This window comes from Melanerpes formicivorus, unplaced genomic scaffold (assembly GCF_026170545.1).
Source record: "Melanerpes formicivorus ecotype bairdi unplaced genomic scaffold, bMelFor1.0.p_v2 SCAF_26, whole genome shotgun sequence".
Taxonomy (NCBI): Eukaryota; Metazoa; Chordata; class Aves; order Piciformes; family Picidae; genus Melanerpes; species Melanerpes formicivorus.
In genome coordinates, this window is record NW_027142378.1 from 12410569 (window position 1) to 12428864 (window position 18296).

At 51.5% G+C, this 18296-nt stretch overlaps 1 protein-coding gene across 1 annotated transcript in view; it reads left to right on the plus strand.

The window, feature by feature from the left end:
- Positions 1 to 16667, plus strand: part of EHD3 (EH domain containing 3) — a 30538-nt gene extending 13871 nt beyond the window's left edge. The window contains exons 3-6 of the mRNA XM_068153719.1: positions 1837 to 1934; positions 11746 to 12158; positions 12565 to 12729; positions 14582 to 16667. Of these exons, the coding sequence (XP_068009820.1) occupies positions 1837 to 1934; positions 11746 to 12158; positions 12565 to 12729; positions 14582 to 15109 (1204 nt within the window). The 3' untranslated portion in view covers positions 15110 to 16667. The remainder of the gene's footprint in view (positions 1 to 1836; positions 1935 to 11745; positions 12159 to 12564; positions 12730 to 14581) is intronic.
- The last annotated feature ends 1629 nt before the right edge of the window (positions 16668 to 18296 follow it).

An 18296-nucleotide genomic window follows, 5' to 3' on the forward strand; every position in this document is an offset into this window, starting at 1 on the left:
CTCCCAGGAGACCTCATTGTGGCCTTCCAGGATATGCAGGGGGCTCCAAGATAGCTGGGGAGGGACTTTTGAGGGTGTCAGGGAGTGATAGGACTGGGGGGGATGGAGCAGAACTAGAAGTGGGGAGCTTGAGACTGGCTGTGAGGAAGAAGTTGTTCCCCGTGAGGATGGTGAGAGCCTGGCACAGGCTGCCCAGGGAGGTGGTGGAAGCCTCCTGCCTGGAGGTGTTTGCAGCCAGGCTGGAGGTGGCTGTGAGCAACCTGCTGTAGTATGAGGTGTCCCTGCCCATGGCAGGGGGTTGGGACTGGCTGAGCCTTGAGGTCCCTTCCAGCCCTGACAGTTCTGTGATTCTATGATTTAGAAATTATCTGAAAAGCAGCTGGAGAGAGCTGAAAGAGGCTGGGAGCGGGGAGGAACACCAGCAAAGTGTTTTCCTTAGGGGAAAGAGAAGGGAGACAGGATGACAACAGTATCCATTGTGACAGGAACGGAGAAATAAATCATTTTCCACAGCTACTGTTTGAGACTGAAAGGCAGTGTGGCATGGAAGGTTTAGATTAGACATGAAGAAAGAGAGGCTGTGCTGGGAGGGATAATTAAGTCATGGAGTAGAGTCCCAGCAAATGATAGAGCTGCATTGTTAGGGCTTTAAACAGCACTTCAGACAAGCACCTGATTGATCCTGCCCTGGGGCAGGATAGGCTACGCAAGCTCTTGAGATCTTAGGCTCCCTGTGCCACAGAATTTCCATGGTGCAAGAGCAGAATGGTAGAGTGTTTTGGGTTGGAAGTGACCTCTGAAGGCCATCTAGTCCAACCCCCTCTTTCTGTTTGTTTCAAGGCCAGATTTGAAAGAGGACAAGAATCCTACCATATTGCTGAGGGGTTTTTGGCTGCTTGGGTTTTTATCTTTCTCTCTTCAACAAGTTAGCTTAGTTCACTTGAGCTCAGGATTCTTGCAGGGCAATGCTGAAGTGCAGAGGGACAAACACCACTTGGTGCTAAACAGCAGATGAAAACATTTGGGTTTCCACAGTTTCATTAATAATTCATCATTTGGAGGGCCACATATAAAAGCCCTGTGATAGATCATGGCTGAGACCTGTGTTCCAGAAGGAGCAAAACAGCCAAAGGGCTCAGATCTGCCTTCTTTCTCATCTCTTCGCATCAGCAGTAGCTCCAGACTCCAGCTGAAGAGAGATCAGAGCCTGGCTTCTTCCATGGTGCCTAGAATCTCATTTATGATCTATTGCACATCATAAATAACCTTTTGCTCTTGTTTTAAACACATTGGAGACCACACCTGGAGTACTGTGTCCAGTTCTGGAGCCCCTCTTACCAGAAGGATCTGGAGGTGCTGGAAGGTGTCCAGAGAAGGGCCAGGAGGATGAGCAGAGGGCTGAAGTTGCTCTGCTGTGAGGACAGACTGAGGGAGTTGGGGTTGTGCAGGCTGGAGAGGAGAAGGCTCCCAGGAAACCTCATTGTGGCCTTCCAGGATCTGCAGGGGGCTCCAAGATAGCTGGGGAGGGACTTGTGAGGGTGTCAGGGAGGGATAGGACTGGGGGGGATGGAGCAAAACTAGAAGTGGGGAGATTCAGACTGGATGTGAGGAAGAAGTTGTTCCCCATGCAGGTGGTGAGAGCCTGGCACAGGTTGCCCAGGGAGGTGGTGGAAGCCTCCTGCCTGGAGGTGTTTGCAGCCAGGCTGGATGTGGCTGTGAGCAACCTGCTGTGGTGTGAGGTGTCCCTGCCCATGGCAGGGGGTTGGGACTGGCTGAGCCTTGAGGTCCCTTCCAGCCCTGACAGCTCTGTGATTCTGTGATTTACTTTTCTTCCAGGTTTGTTTGTGCCCAGCTACCTAACCCTGTGCTAGAGAGCATCAGTGTCATTGATACACCAGGAATCCTGTCTGGAGAAAAACAGAGAATTAGCAGGGGTAAGTCTCAGGTTCAGTTCTCCAAATGCCAGCAGTGGAAATCAAAAGGACCGTGGTGGGTTGTTTATTGACATTCTGCCACTTGCTGTTCAAGATCTGTGGAAAATTTTGAAGGTCCACCCTAAAACTACCAGAAGGACTCTGGTTGAGCTCCACCTCAAGCTGTAGACAAGGCCTAAGAGGTGCCTCTCATGGCTGCAGCATGACTTTGCCAGTGTCCCTTTGGACTCAATTTGCTGCTGTAGGCAACTGAAATGCTTTGAGGGAAAGCTGCTGACAAGGTCAGCAGTACCTGTGCCACACTCCAGCATTTCCCAGAGGAGCAGATTCCATCAGGGAGAGTCCACTGCTGCCTGCCTATCTGCTCTGCAGGAGCACTTGCTTTCAGTGGCTTATTGATCAGCCACAGGCAAGGCTTCCAGGGCAATCAAGCTGGTTTCTTTCCAGCTGACCTAGCTGGCTTCTTGCACTCTCCAGACTTCCTAAATATAGCACAAGACTGGATGGGCTTAAGAACCACAGGCACCCAATTCCTTCATTGCAGTGAGTAATCTGGAGATCCTGGGGACACTAAGTGGATCTGATAGATAGCAGAGTCCCTTAGTGAACTGTGAGCATCTCAGGCTGACCCATCTGAAGTGAGCAACATCTTGATGCTTTAAACCTAACATCTGTGGTCTCTTGATTGCTCTGTAAGGTAGTGGTGGTATAGCTCACATTTCTTGCAGGTTACTTGCAGGAGTTAGGAGCTATGCAGCACTTCACTGGAAGAGAGCCAAGAGTGGTAGTAGTGGCATTCAGACTTGAGAAAGCAGTTCTTACTCACACTGCCTATTAACTGCACAACTCCAGTTCAGCAGCACAGGCTCTGCCCAAAGTGCTGAGGCCTTTCCCATGTTCCACTCTTCTGTCTCAGAAGATTTAGGCTGTATATTAGGAGAAAAATTCTTTACAGTCAGGGTGGTGAGACACTGGAACAGGTTGCCCAGGGAGGTTTCTCACCCTGGAGGTGTTCAAGGCCAGGTTGGATCAGGCCATGAGCTACCTGGTCTAGTGGAAGGCCTTCCTACTCATGTCAGGGGGGGTTGGAGCTAGGTGATCTTTACGGTCCCAGCCCAAACCATTCCATGGTTTCTGATGGATCATGCCTTTCCCCCTTTCATAACACTCCTTGGCACTGAAATTGTTCTTGGAGACTTCATTTTCCCCTTCAATTGAGCAGCCACCTCCCAGAGAGCCAGGTCTGGTTTGTTCTACTGGGATCTTGCACCCCAGGGCCTTCAGCCAAAGAAGTGTTAGCAAAGCCATAGAGGACAGCTGGAGCTAGCTGAAAACTCACACTGAGGTTATTCAGCATAGGTCTCTGCACTACAAAGGGATCGTAAATTCATAGACTCATAGAATGGTTGGGGTTGTAAGGCACCTCTAAAGGTCATTTAGTGCAACTTCCTCTGCAGTCAGCAGGGACATCCTCAGCTAGATCAGGTTGCCCAGAGCCCTGTTGAGCCTCACCTTGAATATCTCCAGGGATGGGGCCTCAGCTACCTCCCTGGGACAACCTCTCCCACTGTTCCACCACCCTCATGGTAAAGACCTTGTTGCTAAGATCCAATCTAAATCTACTCCTCTTCAATTTCAAACCACTGCCCCTCATCCTATCACTGCAGGCCTTCGGAAGCAGTCTCTCTCTCTTCTAGTAGGCCCCCTTCCACCTTCCAGGTGGGCTGCAAAAGGTAGCAAAGTGTGCAAGACTCCATCAGAAGGCTGAAAAACACTCTGCTGAAGAAAGGAATGTTGCACAGCAATTCAAACCTTGATATTACAGGCTGTGAAATTGTTTTCAGCCCAGAAATGCCCCTGAAAGGAGGCAGTTGTGAAGCTGTCCCTGTGAGGCAGACATGCTGCGGAGGAAATGTATTGGTTGTTAAAAAATAGAGTAAAAACTGTGTCGGTCCAAATGGACCTTTTCAGCTCCTCAAAAAGATTCCATATCCCCTTTCTGGCTCCTCACCAGTTCAAATCTTGACATATGGTGCAAAACTTTCCTATTTTCCAGCTATTTGTAGTTCTAGAACTCTCCTCCTGCCAGAATGTGCTGGTGCCTCTTGCAAAATTTCTTGCAGCCTCCCAGTGGGCCTTGGTGTCCCATTCCTCAGCTGCTCTAGTAGATGCCAGCAGTGCCAGCACTCTGACTCACAGCTGTGCACTCTTGGGAAAGCCAGTGGGGCGCTTGGACCCCACACACACCTCTCCAAACAGCTGAGGGAATGTTGCTCTTAAGCAGGGAAGAGTGAAGAGGAGTCCTGATTCATAGATTCATGACATGGGTTGTGTTGGAAAGGACCTTAAAGATCATCCAGTTCCAAGCTCCCTGCCCTGGGAGCCTCACGCCAAACCCAGGCTGCTCAAGGCCTCATCCAGCCTGGCCTTGAACACCTCCAGGGAGGGAGCATCCACAGCCTCCCTCAGCAGCCTGTGCCAGTCTCTCACCACCCTCACTGGAAAGAATTTCTTCCTCATCTCCAGTCTCAATCTGCCCTCCTCAAGCTTCAATCCATTCTCTCTCATCCTGGCACTACAAGCCCTTGTCAAAAGTCCCTCCCCAGCTTTCTTGTAGGTCCCTTCAGGCACCGGAAGGCTGCTCTAAGGTCCCCTTGGAGCCTTCTCTCCTCCAGGCTAAACAGCCTCAGCTCCTGTCTCCCCCTGTCTCATGGGGGAGGTTCTCCAGCCCTCTGATCATTTTTGTGGCCTCTTCTGCACCTACTCCAGCAGTCCCATGTCCTTCTTCTGCTGGGGAGCCCCTGAACTGCACAGAGTGCTGCAGGTGGGGTCTCAGCAGAGCAGATGGTCAGAATCCCCTCCCTGTGCTGCTGCTCTGGATGCAGCTCAGCACACAGCTGCCTGCTGGGCTGCCAGTGACCACTGCTGGCTCCTGGGGAGTTTGTCATCAGCTGACACCCCCAAGTCCTTCTCCTCCAGACTGCTCTCAGGCCACTCCTCACCCAGCCTGGATTTGTGCTTGGGATTGTCCTGACCCGGGTGCAGGACCTCACACTTGGCCTTGTTGAACTGCATGAGGTTGGCTTGGGCCCTCCTCTCCAGCCTGTCCAAGTCCCTCTGGATGCCATCCCTTCCCTCTAAGCTTTTGCATGCTATACCTGCTTGTAGGGCTGAGGGCCTCTCCCAGCACATGGGACAAGTTCCTGCTGGACAGCTTTTCTGCCCTTACTGCAGTCAGGTGCTCATGCATTGGCCCTGTGACCACACTGTGGCAACTCCACCCTTGTGTCAGGAGGGGAGAACCCTGGATGGAGCACAGCCATCCCACCATCATCCTACCATGCCAGGAATTTGTTCTGCTGCATTTCTCACCAGACACTGGGATTGTCACAACCTGGCTGTCCAGGACAGCCTGAGACTGCTCACATAGCCCATGCTGGATGGCCTTTCAATAGCTGCAGGATGAGATCCTGATCTGCTTTAGATCAACAGGGCTGTGTTGAAGCCTGCAGAACCCCAGCAGGTTTTGTCTGTGGGGCATCCAGCCCAGGGAGCAGAGAGTCAAAAGAGTGATGAGCTGCTTAATGTTTAGGCAGATCTGCTGCCAGGCATTGGCTTGGGTTTATCTCAAGGAAGCTGGTGTTTGCAGGGAGTGCTCACCTCCTGGATGCCATGGAAGAGTAAAGGAAAAAGTGGTGAGGCTGCTGACTTTGCCATGAAGCTTGTGAGCCAGCTGCCCTCATTAGCAAGTTGGTTTGGGAGGCAGATAGAGCAATACTGTGGTTTCTATGCAGAAAGCAAGACATTGCTCAAAAGTGCTGACACAACAGAGTGCTCCTGCCCTTCTACACCTTCCCAGGCTGCTCAGATTTCACTTGGGAGTGAAGCAAGACCTGAGGGAGTCTTAGTGAGGTTTCTCAAGAAACACTTTGAAATTTCTTAACTGCCAGGAGCTGGGAGTTCTTACCCACTTGGTTTGCTAGTAGTAGGTTTTAAGGCCCTCAGACTGAGAGGCATGTGATGGGAGGTCGGGGAAGGGAGTAGATAACAAAGCAGCTTTCTGTCACGAGTTTGAGGGGAAGGGTAAAGATGCAAAAGATGTGGCAGACTTTCTCAGCCTGCCGTGCCATGAGAGCCAGCAGCACTTCTGAAAACAGCAAGTTTCTCTCACTGGGAACACCACAGCTCTGTCTCCTCTCCCATTAGACACCAAGAGCATTAGCTGACCTACACACTGCCATCTTAGCAGCATGCTGTTGGATCAAAGCTATCCAGCAGTCTCTGTGGGCCACCTTACACCTCTGAGTTTCAAGGTACTAGCTGTTCCTCTTACTGCATCCATGTTGCAAGGAGCAGGTGCAAGAAAACTGGGTTTAAAGGAATGATTCAGGGCCCAAGACTGGGTTCTGAAGCTTTTCCTTTGTCTGAGCTCAGCTCTGGATTAAAGTCTCTGCCTCATTGCTGGTGGAAGGACCAACCTGACAAATAACAGCCCCTTCTCTGATGGACAGCAGCTCACCAATGAGGCTGCTAGCAGCAGAGTCAGCCTCTTGTAGCCAGCAGCAGACCTTTGGGTAGCAAGCTTTCCTCCAAGGAGTGTTGTGTAATGCAGAGGAACAGAGCTCTCTGCTGGCTCTCTTCCAGGACTCCCCCATGTAAGAGCCACCTTCTGCCTAGAGAGCAGCCCAGGACGTTTCCCAGTAGCAGACCTGCAGGTGGAGGCCTGTCAAGCAGCTGAGAGTGATGCAGACTGTCAGAGCTGAAGTCTCCATCCCCTTGGCATGCAATGAGCTCACCAACACTGCCACAGCTGCTGCTGCCCTCTGCCTCTAGCGTAGCCAAGGAGCCACCTGCAGTGATCTCTTCTGCTGAGCTCCTGTGACTCATGGTGGGCACCCAGGGTGTCACAGCTGTCACTAGACCTCTTAGGGTATAAAAGTTTCATTTACAGGCCTGATGGGAAGTGTTCCTTGGAGGTGGTGGCCCAAAGCCATGGTGGTCTTCACTGCTGCTCTGTTACCCTTGCCTGGAGAGCAGGCATTTCTCATCTGGTCTTTTTCACACACTGGGGCATGGCTCTGTGTCTAGGTGTGAAGAAGGAGTCCTTGCATTGCCTTCTCCCTTTCTTTTGCTGTTTACAGCTGAGCATCAGGCAACAGGCAGGCTGCAGAGGTGCTCATAGAGGAGGTATTTGTAGCAGAGCAGCACAGCTTTGGCTGCTTTGACAGTTCTGTGATAATGTGGCTGCTGTCCATTATGTGACAAACCACTGTCCTGGTTTGTTCTGTCCTGCTGGGAGGGAAGATGACAAGGGGATGACTGTGCTGAAACAAATGAGAACAAAGGAGAGAATCACAGCTCAGGACACACAGTGCAGCAGACCCAGGGCAGGAGTTAGGATTTCCTCACAACTCATCATCTTGAGCAGTCTGCCATGCTGGCTGAGCCACCCTGCAGTGTCTGCAGCTCCTGTGCTTCAGTAGCAGTGCCATCCCTGGGGGGCTGAGCCTCACATGCTCTGCCCACCCTTAGTCTCACAGAATCACCCAATTAACCAGGTTGGAAAGGACCTCTGGGATCATCCAGTCCAACCTATCACCCAACACCATCTCATCAACTAAACCATGGCACCAAGTGCCTCATCCAGGCTCTTTCAAACACTTCCAGGGACAGTGACTCCACCACCTCCCTGGGCAGCACAAACCCACCCCACCCACCAGCCTTGTCCCATTGCCTGGGAAGGAGAATTCCCAAACAGTGAGCAGCTTCAGCAGCAGGGGCATTTAGTCACTCTCCAGTCTGACAGGGTGAACAGCAGTGCTCATGGCAGCAGCCTCGGTCAGTGCAGGGCTCCCAGCCCAGCTGTGCTTCAAAGTGCCATGCTTGGGAGGGAAGAGCAAACACCCAGGGCCTGGTGCTCATCCTCTGCATGCAGTGTTGTTTAGGGTACAATGGCAACAAGAAAATGTTTTGTTTTGCTGGGTTTTGTTTCCTCAAGAGATGAGTCATGTGTGCTAGCAACAGCATGGAATACAGCTGAAAGCATCCACCCTGCAAGCTCAGAGAGAGGCATTTCAAGTATGTGCTATAGTACTCCCTGCTGGGGCTGTTTGCTTATATTTGCTCTTTCCCTCTGCCTGGGAGGGTGAAAGTGCACTGCTTAGCTTTGACTTCCCACTTCACCTACAGCACTGCAGTGCAGCAACTGCTCTGCCAAGCTTGCCTGATTTTTGTCCCAGTCTCACAAACAATTTTTCCTCTAAGAGCAGCACAGAAGTGAGCAGAAGGACCTATTTATCCATAGAAACATGTGAAGCCCTGAGCCTCAGACTGCTAATACAAAACACAGGATTGACCAGGCTGGAAAAGACCTTGGAGATCATCCAGTCCAACCAATCACCCAACACCATCTCATCAATAACCCATGGCACCAAGTGCCTCATCCAGTCTTATTTTCAACACCTCCAGGGATGGTGACTCCACCACCTCCCTGGGCAGCACATCCCAATGGCCAATCTCCCTTGCTGGGAAGAATTCCTTCCTCACCTCCAGCAGCTGATGCACAAGGAAGTGGTAGAGGGGACAAGTTCTGCTGTGTGCACACAGAAGCCAAACAGGCTGCTACAAGCAGCTTGACTCTGGACAATGCTCTATCAGCTTTACTCCACCTGATTTGAATACACTTAGGAAGGTTTCACACATTTTCCACTGACATAAAGCAAGAGTCCTGTCAGATCTCCAGGCTCTTCCCAACCCTGAATCCCCTGCAGTAAGCCACATGAAAGCAAGGTCTGCCACTTGAAGTACTGCTTAATGTGAAGCTTGGTGTTTGGAATCTGACACCCACCCAGCTTTCCTAGCTAAGAGCATAGGCAGATGTGCTGTGCTTTGAGTCCTTTTGCCTTTGCTTTGGAAAGCTTTAAGCCTCCAAAACATCAACGTTTCCATGAGTTGCTGGTACTGAGAGGGAGGAAATGCAGAGCACTGGCTGGAGGATGCAGCTCCTAGTGCTGTGAGTCAGCAGCTGGATGATTTGTGTGTAGGCAAAGGCAGAAGTGATCAGCAAGCTGAGGCCTGCTCCAGAAACTGTGCCATGTGACATTCACAGAAATCTTTTTCATCCTGGAGGACTTCACTCTACTTCCCAACACCCCCACAGATGAACATTGCAAGGATCTCTTTCTATCCCCTTGGAAAGCAGCCACTTCCAGAGAGGAGCACAACAGCTTTCTACAGGGAGGGTTTAATATGAGTTGCAGGGAGGTATAGCCAATGCTCCTCTCTCACTTTCCATCTTCCCTTCTGTCCTCTCCTTGCTGGCACCACCACCTCCTCACCTTGAGAGGAACTTGCCCAAATCACTTTTTTTCCACCCAGCCTCAGCTGTTTCATCTCTCATTCTCTTCCCCCACTCTCCACTGTGCTGTCCCTCCTTATGTCTCAGCAGCCACTTGCCCTGCTTCCCACTTTGTGTGTCCTCAGAGGGGTAGGTCACTTCCCCCTCCCTTCCTCCATTTTCATATGACCATTGTGTCAGCTTCTCCTTTGCTTGCAGCCATCTGTCACACTCGGGTAACACCTGCCCCTCCTGGCAGGTTCTTCCCCTCCAGTGCGGGCTGCCTGCTTGTTCTGCCGTTACATAATCTCCTTCCCTGGACTTCCAAGGACTTTCAGGCACAACATCCCTTTGCCCAGTTAGACTAAGCCTTTGGTCCACTTTGTGGCCCTCCTCTGGACCCACCCCAGCAGCTCTATGTCCCTCTTATGCTGGGAGCCCCAGAGCTGGACACAGTGCTGCAGGTGAGGGTCTCATGAGAGCAAGAACAGAGGAGGCAATCCAAGCTCAGCAGCCCTCCCTCCTGCTGTAGCTCTGGTGTAATGGCTAGGCTGCTAGGCTGCACTGGTTGCCCTCTAGACTTTAGGGAAGACAGAAACAGTAAAGAAGTGTGTGGGGGGTGTGTGTGTGGAAAGCCTTGCCCTAATTGTCACACATTCATTCATGAAAGCCACGACTAAAATAGTATATTAAAGCATCTAAATGCAAATAGCATTCTCTGTCCTGATTTCTCCTAACAGAGTGTAGCACTGATAGCCCTGGATGCTGCCCAGCCCAGGAGAGCCTGGCAGCAGAGGAGAGCACCAGTCTCCCAGTGAGGCTTTAAAGCAAGTGAAAGTCACACCACAGAGCTAAGAACGAAGGTCCTGTCGTTGCTGCTGATTTAAACACAGCTACACAGACACCATTTACAATTCCCAGTGTGGCCTGGAGATGGATAGAGTGATTAAGGGTGGAAAAGACCTTCAGGATTATCAAGTCCAACTGTAACTTGACTCCCATGACCACTAAACCGTGTCTTGAAGCCCACATCTACAGCTTCTTGCACACCTCCAGGCATGGGGACTCCACCACCTCCCTGGGCAGCCTGTGCCGAGCCCTGGCCACTCTTGCAGGAAAAAAAAGTGTCCCTAATGTCAAGCTGAACTTCCCCTGGCACAGCTCAAACCTATTTCCTCTCATCCTATCACTAGTTACTTGGGAGAGGAGACCAACACCAGCCTCAGATGCACCCATCCAAGGCACATGAAATGTGCCCCCCCTGTTTGTATGTTCCCAGAGTGCTGTCTTTAAGCATCAAGTCACAGAGTCACAGAGCTGTCAGGGTTGGAAGTGACCTCAAGGATCATCCAGCTCCAACCCCCTGCCATGGGCAGGGACACCTCATACTACAGCAGGTTGCTCACAGGTACCTCCAGCCTGGCTGCAAACACCTCCAGGGATGAGGTTTCCACCACCTTCCTGGGCAACCTGTGCCAGGCTCTCACCACCCTCAGTCCTTAGCAAAGTCAAGAGGCATCGTTTTGCTTTGTGCACGAGGCAGGTGTGACAGGGTGGTGACTCAGCTGAGGCAAGGTATTTGCACCCTGGGTTTTGAATCAGACGGGAAGTCTTACCCAGCTAGACAAGACCTAAGAGTTGTTAAGCAGTAGAGATGCACATCTCAGACCAGTCTGGGTGCAAGCATTGCAGTTACCTTGCTTTCTCCAGCCTTTGCAGGTTATGCTGATGGCTGTAAGTCGGAAGTTAGACTTCTCCTGTTGCCACATGCCAGACTCCTGCAGTAACTGCTCGAGTTTGGCACTTTCCCTGTGATACATTTGAGGGAAGCCTCTGGCACAAGTTCAAGACTTCTTTGGATGGTCTCTTATGGTGGAGAGGATGAGAGAACTATCTTCAGCTGTGTGCACTTTGGGCTCTTCAGTGTGATGGGCAGTGCCTCATTCTGCCTTCCCTGGGACAAGGCATGATGGTTTAGGTTTCCCCTACCAAGCTACCCGATCTCCTAGGGAAACTGCCTCTTTGTAAGCTTAGCCTCAGGTGGCATAGTTCGGGTAGGGCAAGTAGGGTCTGGAGGAGGGCCATGCAAATGATCAGGGGGTTGGAGCAGCTCTGCTACAAGGACAGGCTGGGGAGATGGGGGTGTTCAGCCTGGAGAAGAGAAGGCTCTGGGCCTTCCAGTACCTGAGGGAGACCTACAAGAAGGATGGAAGGAGACTTTTTAAAGGCCTGTAGAGACAGGATGAGAGGCAGTGGCTTCAAAGTAGAGAACAGCAAATTTAGATTGGATGTTAGGAACAAGTTCTGCACTGTGAGGGTAGTGGAACAGGTTACTCAGGGAGGCGATTGAGGCTCCTTCCCTGGAGATAGCTGGAGGTGAAGCTGGATGACCTTTGGAGGTCCCTTCGGGCCTGAACCATTCTGTGACTTCTCTAGTCCCACAGAGGCTGATCTCTGCTCTTCCTCCCTCCCCAGGCTACGACTTCGCCGCCGTGCTGGAGTGGTTTGCGGAGCGGGTGGACCGCATCATCCTGCTGTTCGACGCACACAAGCTGGACATCTCCGACGAGTTCTCCGAGGTCATCAAAGCCCTGAAGAACCACGAGGACAAGATGAGAGTTGTTCTCAACAAGGCCGACCAGATAGAGACTCAGCAGCTGATGCGGGTCTATGGGGCCCTCATGTGGTCCCTGGGCAAGATCGTCAACACCCCCGAGGTCATCAGAGTCTACATTGGCTCCTTCTGGTCCCACCAGCTGCTCATCCCCGACAACCGCAAGCTGTTTGAGGCAGAGGAGCAGGACCTGTTCCGGGACATCCAGAGCCTGCCCCGCAACGCGGCCCTGAGGAAGCTGAACGACCTCATCAAGCGAGCACGGCTGGCCAAGGTGAGTGCTGCCACCCAGCACCCAGGCACTCGGCCTGCTGCCTAGCAGAGAATCACCCAGGTTGGGAAGGACCTCAGAGATCACCAAGGACAACCTATTCCCTAGTAACTAACACCTCCTGACACCCAAACCAAGTGCCACAGCCAAGCCTGTCTTGAGCACCAACCCCACCTGGCTACAGCCTCCTTTCAGGGAGTTGTAGAGAGCAAGAAGGTCTCCCCTGAGCCTCCCCTCCTCCAGGCTAAGCAACCCCAGCTCCCTCAGCTACTCCTCATAGGTCCAGGCAAGCTGTGGTTGCTCTTCAAGGTGGAACAAGATGGGCTCGAGTCCTAGGCACAAACACTCTCTTGCTGGGAAGAGTTTTCTGAGGTGCTCTTTACTCTTTGTTTTCTTCATTCCATGTTAGGTCCACGCCTACATCATCAGCTCCCTAAAGAAGGAGATGCCCTCAATGTTTGGGAAAGACAACAAAAAGAAAGAGCTTGTGAACAACTTGGGAGAGATTTATGCCCGGATTGAACGGGAGCATCAGATCTCACCTGGGGATTTCCCGAACCTAAGAAAGATGCAGGTAAGCAGTGACACCCTGGCTGGGCACCAGACACCCAAGGGCAGAGCGTTGGAGTGACTGCAGGGAACACCACAGAGGAGTGTGGTTCTTGGTGGCTGTGATGCTGGCATGAGCCTTGCAATGTGTGCAGGCTGTGTTTGGGCAGGAGCACTTCTTGCACACAGGATTCCTGTGAGACTGCAGCTGCCTTCATTCCTCAAATCTTTGCCTGAGGAGCACTTTACAAAATTATTTCCTGTGGTTGTCTTTAACTCCAGGATCCATTTGCAGATTTTTCAGGCCTAAGAGCGCTGCCAGTTTATATTAGAAGGGAAACTGGGTCCTGGAAAACCTGTATTTGCCCCTCTCTCCTCAAGAGCTCCATTGTTTTTCCTATGCCTTCTACTTCACTCTCTAGAAGGAGAGAAAGGAGGATGTGAAAACTTCAAGGCCCTTTTCTGTTCTAAGCAGAGAAGCAAAGTTTCTGCTCTGCAGAGCTGAGACCTGACCCACTGTCCATGTAAGTCAAAGCCTTGAAGGGCCCTTGGATCAGAGCCTTGTATTGTGTGTGCAGACAATGCTGGACGCTGCTATGTGGCTTCACTCCAGGCAGAGACCTGTTCTGAGCTGCTGAAGTCATTAGTACCTCCCTGTGGAAAACACAGCATCTGCTCTTCTTTTTGTTTGTTTTGAAAGTCCATTTCTCATGAGTTCCTGGGAATGAGGTCTGTGGAGAGTGATTCCAAGAGGTCCCATTCACTGCTTGTTAAACTGCATTACCAAGGGTTAGTAATTGCATGTGTCGATCCAGGAAGAGTGAGCAACATGGAGTTAACGAGGGTGAAGGATAAAGCTGGAGGTGGTTTTGCAGATTTTAGAGGAGAGCTACCTGCAGGCACTGCTCCAAGCCCTTTTGCTTAGCTGTGAAAAGATGCCATGCTTCAGTGACCTGCTCACCTCTCTACAGGCACACGGCTGTCTGTAAAGCACCTGAGAGATGCCCTGAATGAGGTGGCCAGCAGTCTTTTGCCAGAGTGGCCTCTCCTTTCCAGAGTGCAGAGCGGGACTGGCTGGATGATCCAGCAAGAGCTGCACAGCCAGTTTGCCTTGCACAATTTGGTCTTTAAGGAGATAGGAAAGGAGGAGCCTTCTTTACAGGGTGGCCATCCTCTGGGCCTTTGTGTAGAGCACTCAGCCCCCCTCTTTATAAGCCAAGAAAGTCATGTTCTGTAGGGTTTAAAGAGGATTTCTCAGAAACATTCAGGTTGGAAAAGACCCTCAGGATCACCAAGTCCAACCCACAACACTACTCTGCAAGGCTCACCCCTAAACCAGAGCCCCAAGCATCACATCCAAACCACCTTCAAACACATCCAGGCTTGGGGACTCCACCACCTCCCTGGGCAGCACATTCCAGTCCCTGACCACTCTTGATGTGAAAAACCTTTTCCTGATGTCCAGTCTAAACCTCCCCAGTCCCAGCTTGAGGCCATTCCCTCTGGCTCTGTCACTAACCACCTGGGAGAAGAGACCAGCAGCAGCCTCTCCACAAGCTCCTTTCAGGTAATTGTAGACAGCAATGAGGTCTCCCCTCAGCCTCCTCTGTTTCACACTGACCATCCCCAGCTCCTTCAGTTGCTCTTCATCAGATTTATTCTCCAGGCCCTTCCCAGCTTCCTTGCCTTCCTCTGCACTCACAAAGCCAGCCAGGGAAACCCCATCCCATGCTGGGGCAGAGCTGTCAGAGGAGGAAAAGCTGAGCTCCCCCCAACTCCTCCTTTTTGAGCCAAGCAGCAGAGAGACACCCCACCCCACACTGTCCCAGCTGTGTGCAGGGCTGGTGGCTGACCTCTGGCTCTTGTCCTGTTTCAAGGATCAGCTGCAAGCCCAGGATTTTAGCAAGTTCCAGCCTCTGAAGAGCAAGCTGCTGGAGACCGTGGAAGACATGCTGGCCAACGACATCGCCCAGCTGATGGTGCTGGTGCGCCAGGAGGAGTCCCAGCGCCCCACCCAGATGGTGAAGGGGGGAGCCTTCGAGGGCACCTTGCACGGTCCCTTCGGCCACGGCTACGGCGAAGGCGCCGGCGAAGGCATCGACGACGCCCAGTGGGTGGTGGCCAGGGACAAGCCCATGTACGATGAGATCTTCTACACCCTCTCACCTGTGGATGGCAAAATAACTGGTGCCAACGCCAAGAAGGAGATGGTAAGGTCCAAGCTGCCCAACACGGTGCTGGGCAAGATCTGGAAACTGGCTGACATCGACAAGGATGGCATGCTGGATGATGAGGAGTTTGCCTTGGCCAATCATCTCATTAAAGTCAAGCTGGAGGGGCATGAGCTGCCAAACGAGCTCCCTTCCCACCTCCTCCCTCCATCCAAGAGGAAAATAGCAGAGTGAAAGGAAGGCTGTGGCGGGGAGGAGGGAAAGGGAAGGGGGGGGGGGGGGGGAAGAGATCTAGAAAAACGTGTTTACTTAAATTATACCTTTAGATGTGAGATCACCCTTGGGTTTTTACCTGTTTTGCTGTATGAAGAAAAACCCACAAACCTAAAGCAGAAGAAAAAAGTCCAACCCTTCCTCATGGCAATCTGCAGTCAACTCTTCCAGTGTGAGATCCCTGCTTTCTAATGGGTGCTCTGTAAACCTGGAGGTCAAGAGCGGACGTGGAGCCTAGGAGGAGCTGATGAGTAAAAGCAAAACACAATGGGTTTCCTTCCTTGAGTGGAGTAGGCACCACCAGAAATCTGCTGACTGCCAGCATCACTCCTGAGCTTTGTCTGCACCTTCTGCTATTTGCTGGGTCTCACAAACACGAGGTGTGGGTAGTGGAGAGGGAAACGACAAGGTCTGCAAGCTGTTGGCCAGCCCAGAGAGTTCTCCAAAGTCACATAAACCCACACTAAAATACCCAGATACTACAAGCCCAGAGTCCTAAATTTTGGGAACCTCAGTTCACTCTCAGATGCAAATTTTATAGAACATTTCCTTGCTGTTAAATAAGCCAAACCTGTAAACAAAACCTGAGATAGCTTTGAGCTGGGCAGATGGAGTTCCTCCTTGTTTGCTGTGGGCCAAGCACTAAGAGCTCCCAATTAGCTCTACCTCCTGTTCAGTCCCTGGGGAAGATTGGTTCTGCAGGCACAGCCAGGAGAGCCACCCCTTGAAGGGAAACAGAAGGAAGGGAGCACTAGAGGCAGAAACCAGGTAGGTTGCAAGTGAGGAAGGCCACTTCCAGGCCCACTGAACATTTCACAGCCACTGGACAGCATTTTGTCCTTCCACAGTGGTGATACTTATCCTTCCTGTGAAGTGCTACGTTTGCTCTCATTGTGCACAGTGAAGGCTGCCAGGTCCCACTCTCTCTGTAAAGATGAGAGCCCCACAGTGCCAGCTGGATGGTCCATCCTAAGAGCAGGCATCACGCTGGAGGCAGTGGGCAGAGCTTGCCCTACCTACTGCCTGTATCCCTACAAACATAACTGAGATGTTGACAGTCTTCACCCCACCCTTCCCCTCACCACACAGTAGCACTTGATCTCCTCCAGAACCTCTCCCCACGGCCAAGAGACCTTCTCCCTCCTCGTCCATGTTTGTGTTCAAGACCCACTTCTGGCAGAAATCCCTCAGCTCCCTATTGTTTTTTTTTGCCCCAGCACCACATACACACAGAGGCACTGCTGGGTTTTGTTGTTGCTTTGGAGCAGCCTGTTGTTCAGTTCCTGTTGTCACTTTATATAAGCTGAGCTCCTACTGTGATGAAAAACAAACAAAACCACACCAACAAGACAAGTATAAGTTATTTTATATCTCTGTGTCCATAATTATCTAGAGAAATATATTCTGTGTATGTAGGATGTGCTTCTTTGCAGTACATTTATCACTTCAGAACATTAATGCATTAACCTTTTTTGTTTTGTACCCTGGTCCTGAAACATTATTAAAAAGAAAGGCCAGATCTGTGTATTTCTTCACATATTCAAATGTAATGCAGCTGGAAAAGGAAAACACAAACCAGACCACCCCCCAGTTCTGGGCACCCTAGCTCAAGAAGGACAAGGGACTTCTGGAGAGAGTCCATTGCAGAGCCACTAAGAGGATGAAGGGACTGGAACATCTCTCATCCATAGATTGCATTGGGTTGAAGAGGACCATTGCCCCTTGTCCTATTTCTCCAAGCCCTCAACAGTCCCTCCCCAGCCTTCCTGTAGCTCCCCTTCAGATACTGAAACGTAGCTCTAAGGTCTCCCTGGAACCTTCTCTTCTCCAGGCTGAACAGCCCCAATTCTTTCAGCCTGTCCTCATAGGAGAGTGCTCCAGCCCTCTGATCACATGAGGAAAGGCTGAGAGAGTTGGGTCTGGAGGGTTGAGTGGGATGGTGTTAATGCTAGCAAATATAGCAGGAGTGGGTGTTGGGAAGATGGGGCCAGACTCTGCAGTGGTCCCCAGTGACAGGACAAGAACTTGAACATTGGAGGTTCCATCTAAACATGAGAAGGAACTCTTTTACTTTGAGGCTGGCAGTGCATAACCAGGCAGCAAGGAGACATTGTGGAATCTCCATCGCTGTAGCCACTCAAAACCTGCCCTAAGTGACCCTGCCCTGATGGGGGGAGGTGGGATTTGATCTCCAGAGTTCTCTTCCAACCCCTACCTTTCTGTGACTATGAGTCAGGGTTGGTGGAGTTTCCACTTAGCATTCAGACAGGATATGAGAGAGAGAGGGGAGAGGAAGTCATAGGGTGGAGGGCAAGAAGCAATAAATGCACATTTAGAAAGAAGTCAGCAGGCTGTATGTCACTGCAGTTCACCCACCCAGTAAGCCCACTTTAACCACCATCACAGCCTGCACATCTGCTGGTGCTGTCCAGGTCTTTTCTGTGGAGCTTGCATCCCTCTGACTCCCAGATTGAGGGACAGGGTTGAGACTGAACAGAGCACCCTGGGTCAGCCCCATCTCTGTGCAGGCACTGTTTTCTCATGGCTGCTCAAACACAGCACCTTGCTTGGGCCATTTGTGTCATGATGAAAACTAAACCTTTCTTAAGGAGCAGCTTAGAACCATGGAATTGTCAGGGCTGGAAGGGACCTCAAGGCTCAGCCAGTCCCAACCCCCTGCCATGGGCAGAGACACCTCACACCACAGCAGGTTGCTCACAGCCACCTCCAGCCTGGCTGCAAACACCTCCAGGCAGGAGGCTTCCACCACCTCCCTGGGCAACCTGTGCCAGGCTCTCACCACCCTCATGGGAACTTCTTCCTCACATCCAATCTGAATCTACCCACTTCTAGTTTTGCTCCATTCCCCCTGGACCCATCACTACCTGAGATTCTACTTACTGGTTCTCTGCTAGAGCACAGAAGAAAGTGAGGGCTGATAGTCTTCTTCCAGCACACACCACCAAGGTCAAAAACTGTGGGCAATAGATGTCAAACAGTTTACAGGGCACAAAGCCTGGTGTGCTTGAATGCTTGGGCACATGAGCTCGCAGCCCAAAGCAGTTTGCCTGTTGAAACAGCTGCAGCAGATGAGTTTTCATTGCTCTGACTGCAGTTGTGCTTCAGGTCAAAAAGAAAGGTTTGCTGT